Source organism: Mustela putorius, unplaced genomic scaffold, assembly GCF_011764305.1.
Source record: "Mustela putorius furo isolate JIRA1106 unplaced genomic scaffold, ASM1176430v1.1 tig00000407_pilon_pilon_pilon, whole genome shotgun sequence".
NCBI classification, from domain to species: Eukaryota; Metazoa; Chordata; class Mammalia; order Carnivora; family Mustelidae; genus Mustela; species Mustela putorius.
Window position 1 is genome coordinate 6,162,196 of NW_025421373.1, and position 6,624 is coordinate 6,168,819.

At 40.3% G+C, this 6,624-nt stretch overlaps 1 protein-coding gene across 1 annotated transcript; it reads left to right on the forward strand.

Annotated features, from left to right (window-relative positions):
* Positions 1-1,014: 1,014 nt before the first annotated feature.
* LOC101673974 (Golgi phosphoprotein 3-like) lies at positions 1,015-1,335 on the forward strand. Its single transcript, XM_013053711.1, has one exon. The coding sequence runs from the start codon at positions 1,030-1,032 to the stop codon at positions 1,333-1,335; it is 306 nt and encodes a 101-aa protein (XP_012909165.1). The 5' UTR covers positions 1,015-1,029.
* The last annotated feature ends 5,289 nt before the right edge of the window (positions 1,336-6,624 follow it).

Genomic DNA, 6,624 nt, shown 5'->3' on the forward strand with positions numbered 1-6,624 from the left:
GGGAAACCGGTGGGCTGTGGGGTCCATGGCAGCTCTCTACTATCTCCACAACTTCTCTGTAAATCTAAAATTATTCTTTTAAAAAGTTTTTTGAGGGTGCCTGGGTGGCTCAGTGGGTTAAGCCGCTGCCTTCGGCTCAGGTCATGATCTCAGGGTCCTGGGATCGAGTCCCGCATCGGGCTCTCTGCTCAGCAGGGAGCCTGCTTCCTTCTCTCTCTCTCTGCCTGCCTCTCCATCTACTTGTGATTTCTCTCTGTCAAATAAATAAATAAAATCTTTAAAAAAAAAAAAAAAAGTTTTTTGAAAAAAATTAAGCCTCTTTCATTTTTCCTTTGACTGTTTATTGATACCTTCATGCCAGCTGAAATGTGCCACGATTTGGCCCAATTCTACCTCCTACTAAAATTACCAGCCAGCTATTCTAACTTGTGTATTGGAATAGTTTGTTCATTCTCTTTTATAAATGTTTATTGACAACATACCATGTTGCAGGAAATATACGTGGTGCTGGGGCTACAGAGATTAATAAAATACGATTCCTGTCCCACAAGACATTCATGTCTTGGGAATACAGACTGACACAAAATATTTTTCATATTCTTCTTCCCAAGAAACATACCATGAATACATTTTGCTATTTGTATTAAGAATATGAAGAAAATAAAGCTGAAATTCTCTAGTTCTTAAAAACTTTGGTTTAGGTGAGATGTGGAATCTCTTAGAATTATATCATCAGTTAAGAAACATTCAAGAAGGAGCACTGGGTGGCTCAGTTGGTTAAGTGACTGCCTTCAGCTCAGATCATGATCCCAGGGTCCTGGGATCGAGCCCCACATCAGGCTCCCTGATGAGCAGGGAGCCTGCTTCTCCCTCTCCCTCTACCTGCTGCTCCCTGACCCCTTGTATTCTGTCAAATAAATAAAAAAAAAAATCTTTTTTTAAAAAACAGGAAAAAATGCAAGAATAATTAAATATCTGGTGGAGAAGGGCGTGTTGACAACGGAGAAGCAGGACTTGCTACTTTTTGACATGACCACACATCATCCCCTCACCAACAACAATATTAAGCAGCGCCTCATCAAGAAGGTTCAGGAAGCTGTTCTTGACAAATGGGTGAATGACCCTCACCGCATGGACAAGCGCTTGCTGGCCCTCATTTACCTAGCGCACGCCTCCGACGTCCTGGAGAATGCCTTCGCTCCCCTTCTGGACGAGCAGTACGATTTAGCCACCAAGAGAGTGTGGCAGCTCCTAGACTTAGATCCTGAAGTGGAATGTCGGAAGGCCAACCCCAGTGAGGTTCCGTGGCCAGTGGTGGCCACGTTCACCCAGTGACGGTGCAGAGTGAGGTATTCTCCTTTCAGGAAAGTCGCTGGCTTCAACTCCATTGACTACTGATTATTTGTAATTCGTACTTTACCACACTATAGTTGGTTTTTGTTTTATATAATAATGGGTAGATTTTCTGGGTTTGTGTGTGAATGCAAGAAACTGCTGGTATGAGACACCTTTCTGCTTAGGATTAGAGAAAGGAGTTTTACTGTAATTGGCATTTCATACCTTGTTGATTTCAAGAGCATTGCCATTCTCACCATAACACGTTGGATTTCTGTTATGTTTGCTTTCAAACTACCTCCAGTTCCACACGCATGTCTTTTTTGTTATTTTAATTTTGTTTGGTAAAATATTTATTGAAAAAATATACTCTGAAAGGAGACAAAAAGATATTGAGGATGTTTCCAGTAACTGTGCTGGTATAGTTTGTATATTCATTTGGATTTTTTACATAAAAACAGTTATTTTTATTTTTTCTTATACATTTTGTTTCTTTAAAAAATTTTTTAAGTTTATTTATGTGATAGTGCAAGCAGCCAAGAGAGAGGGAGAAGCAGACTCCCCGCTGAGCAGAGAGCCTGATTGATGCAGGGCTCAATCCCAGGACCCTGGGATCATGACCTGAGCCAAAGGCAGACGGTTCACTGACTGGGCCACCCAGGCATCCGCCTTCTGTTTCTTTTATTCTTTTTGCCTTATAGCACTAGTATCTCAGAAATGGTGATAGTGATTATTCCTGTTTCAATTTTAACTCAAGCAAATGTTCAAAATTCATTACTAAGTAAAATGTAGTTGTTGATTTTTTTGAAAAAATCCTCTTGATGAAATTAAGGTAGTCCTTTTCTTACAGCTGACCATTTAACAACATGGGTTTGAACTGCATGAATCCACTTATACACAGATTTTTTTTATAACTGTAGTATAGCACTATAAATGCATTTTCTCTTGTTATTTTCTTTTTATTTTATTTTATTTATTTATTTGACAGACAGAGATTACAAGTAGGCAGAGAGGCAGTCAGAGAGAGGAGGAAGCAGGCTCCCTGCTGAGCAGAGAGCCGATGCAGGGCTCAATCCCAGGACCCTGGGATCATGACCTGAGCCGAAGGCAGAGGCTTTAACCCACTGAGCCACCCAGGAGCCCCTCTTGTTATTTTCTTAACAATTTCTTTTCTCTAGTTTACTTTATTGTAGGAATCAACTGTGTTATTTGTAAAGCTCTGGTTAAGAGTAGGATATTAGTAGTTAAGTTTATGGAGATTCAAAAGTTATATGAGGATTTTTGAATGCAGAGGTGGGTGGGTCCCTTAAACCCTACATTGTTCAAAGGTCAACTGTACTTTGTTGAGAGACAATTCTCTTCTTGATCATACTTGTTCTACATCTGTTGAGATAACTATATGTTCTTTTCCAGTGAGTCACATTGATTGAATTTTTAAAAAAGAACTAAACTCCTTTATTAACATTTTTTTCAGTTTTATGTATAAAATACCGTTATTCAATCAACAGAGCTAGAATGATTGGGGTTTGATAGTTGGTTTCTTTCCTAATAGACATGGCACCTGGAAAACAATGTTTTATTTTTCTGCTAACTAGACAGACTGATAAAGCTGTCGGTCCCATGGCTACCAATCTTTGTTTAAAAGAAGTACTGAACGATACAGAAGATTGAGAAGTACTTTTGGAAACGGAGTCTATCCTCTCCTCTTCCTCTGGGTGATAGAGGAAGCAGTGGGACTGCAGTTTCAGGATATTGGTCTCTCTTTTATATTTTAATTCAATTAATTAGCAAACAATGTATTACTAGTTTTACTAGTTTTAGATGCAGAGTTCAGTGATTCATCAGTCTTATGTAATACCCGGTGCTCATTACATCATGTTCCCTCCTTAATGTCCATCACCCAGTTACCCTATCTCCCCCACCCTTCTCCCCTCCACATGCACTTCTTTAGCATCTCCTCAGTTGGAAACTTTCCACAAGTACAGGTGTGCCTGGCTGGCTCAGTCAGAAGAGCACATGACTCTTGATCTCAGGGTTGTGGGTTCAAGACCCATGTTGGATGAAGAGATTACTAAAAAAAAAAACCCACAAACTTCAAATTAAAACATAATAAAAAGTAACCTTTCCACAAGTGCAGATTCTTCTGTGCTTTTCAGAAATTGAGAGAGAAATCACAAATTCTTTAACTCACCCAAAGTGGACTCTGTAATTAAGGTATTTTCTAATAGAGACATGTACCTTAAAAATATATTTTGCTGGCATTATGCTAAGTGAAAGAGGAAAGAAAGAGAAAGAGAAATATTGTATTCACTTATTTGCAGAATCTAGAAAAGCCAAACTCATATCAATAGAAGTATATATCTGAAGAATACTCAAGGATAAGAAGGTTTTTGTGCTAAGTCTCAAAAATGATGGTTACTAGGCACCAGGATGTGGGGGCAATAGAGAAATGCTACTCAAAAAGTACAGACTTCCAGTCATAAGATGAAAGCGTTCTGGTGATCTAATGTACAGCATAGTGTTGTTAAATGATCACCACACTAAGTCTAGTTAACATCAGTCATGCGTATTTTCACTATCAAATCATACAGGTGAATTGTTCCATCAAGCCATCCCATTTATACTGCATACAGTGTGGGCTTCCCATGACTTGCTTGTTGCTCTGCACACCACTCAGGAGGTAGGAAGGTACCAAGGGAATAGCTCAAAGACATCCAGAATCCTCTCTCTTTCCTCATTTTCGCTCTGTAATTCTCGGCATGTCGCCTTTTGATTCCAATGTTTTCTCTATTGCAAAAAGGACAGTAATTCCAAGGATCCAACTGTTCTACAACAGTTTCCAAACCCTGGAAGGAGTAAAGAGGCCCTGTCCTTCCCTCCTGTGACTTTTAAAGAGGTATAAGACCTTATTCAGAACATTTAGCAGGTGCTCCCTCATGTCTCATTGGCTGGATTTGCATCACATGCTCATTTCTAAACCAATCATGAACTAATGAAGACTCACACTTTGTGGCTCTTAAGAAGGACTCCCACAGTTATTGGGTGTAGGGGGAAGAGGGACAGGATAATCGGTTCTTCCACAGGCAATGACAATGAACATTTTTTCACATGGTTAGCTATTTCCACTGGTCAATTTTTTAAAATTATTCTTATTAACATATAGTGTATTATTTGCCCCAGGGGTACAGGTCTGTGAATCATCAGGCTTACACATTTCACAGCACTCACCATAGCACATACCCTCCCCAATGTCCATGACCCAACCACACTCTCCCTCCCTCCCTCCCCTCAGCAACCCTCAGTTTGTTTTGTGAGATTTAGAATCTCTTATGGTTTGTCACCCTCCATCTTGTTTCATTTTTTCTTTCCCTACATCCAACCCCCCCCACTGCCTCTCAAGTTCCTCATATCAGAGAGAACATATGATAATTGTCTTTCTCTGATTAACTTATTTCGCTGAGTATAATACCCTCTAGTTCCATCCACATCATTGCAAATGGCAAGATTTCATTTCTTTTGATGGCTGCATAGTATTCCATTGTATATATGTGCTACCTCTTCTTTATCCATTCATCTGTTGATGGGCATCTAGGCTCTTTCCATAGTTTAGCTATTGTGGACATTGCTACTATAAACATTCAGGTGCATGTGCCCCTTTGGATCACTACATTTGTATCTTTAGGGTAAATACTCAGTAATGCAATTGCTGGGTCCTAGGGTAGCTCTATTTTCAACTTTTTGAGGAACCTCCAAACTGTTTCCACTGGTCGATTTTTGTATTGCTATATCAACAGCCTGCTGTTCAAATAGCTTTATAGTAAGCCTTGATATCTGTGAAGACCTGTCCTTCCTCAAAATTGGGTTGGTGATTCTGAGCTCTTTGCTTTTCCATATGAAGTTTAGAAACAACTTAACCAATTTTCCTGAAATAAGCTGTTGGGATTTTTGGTTGATATGACATCATGCAGATTTATTTGGAGGAACTGTCATCTTTATGATATTGGGGCTTCCATCTAGGAAAATGGCACAACTTTCTGTGGTAAATATGGCAACAGATTCTTTGCACCTCCTTCTAGGTGGACCCTTTTTCCACACCTCTTGTGTCTGGGCTGGCTTTGCTGTTTGCTTTACCCAGTAGAATGTGGCAAAAATGATGCTTTGCAAGCTCCAGAGCTTGGAGTACATGAAGTGATAAGGTTTCTGCTTTCACTCGCCTGGAATGCTGCCTTGAGACCACCAGACCATAATGAAGCCCACGATAAAAGAGCATATGGAAAGAGAAACCCAGCTGTCTCAGCTAAGTTCAGCCCCCAGCCAGCTGACCTGCCGGCTGAATGCAGCTGTGTAGATGAGCTCAAGCGAAAGCAGCAGAGAATTGCTTAGCCAACCCAGAGAATTCGATGAAATGATAAACTGTTGTTGATGTAAGCCATTAAGTTTGGGGGTATTTTATTCCACAACGAGAACACTAGCTGAATGGGAAATTGGTACCTAGAAGTGGGGTGCTGCTTGAGGAACAACATAATACATGTGGCCTGGCTTTGGGACTGTACAGTGGCCTGAGACTACCAAGGCAACAAGGAGACTGTTAGCGGAAGCTTGAAAAAGCAGTGGGGAAACTACTCTTGAAGTACAGAAGGATGGTAAACCATGTTTTGTGCTTGTGAAAAACTTGGCAAAAGTGTTGTCAGCACCACATGAAGCAAAGGAACCAGCTGCCTACATGTAGGATCATGAGAAATACTGACTTATTATTATTGCATTGAGATAATGAAACAAGTTTGGGGATGGTTTTATATAATGCATAATTGAAACACTAATGAACTAGTGAGTCTAACTGTTACAGACTTAATTTTTGTCCCCTCAAAAATGCGTCTGTTGAAGCCCTAATCCCCAGTATAACTGTATGTGGAGGTAAGGCCTTTAGGGAGGTGATTAAGGTTAAATGAGGTCTAAGAATGGGTCCTTAATAGAACAAAATTGGTTTCCTTACCAATTTTGTCTCTGGGGAAGAGACACCAGAAATCTAGTAGCCTGTCTATAGATATTCTGGGGTTATTTTTCAAAAGAATTTACTTATTTATTTGTCAGAGAGAGCGAGAACACATGCACAAAATAGGGGGTGCATGCAGAGGCAGAGGCAGACTCCCTACTGAGCAAGGAGCCGGAATCAGGGCTTGATCCCAGGACCCAGGGATCCTGACCTGAGCCAAAGGCAGACACTGAACTGACTGAGCCACCCAGGTGTCCCTTGGATTTTTTTTTTAAACAAATAATAACATTGTCAGA

Coding starts and splice junctions, on each gene's coding strand:
- LOC101673974 (XM_013053711.1), top strand. CDS start 1,030: ATGACCACACATCATCCCCTCACCAACAACAATATTAAGCAGCGCCTC.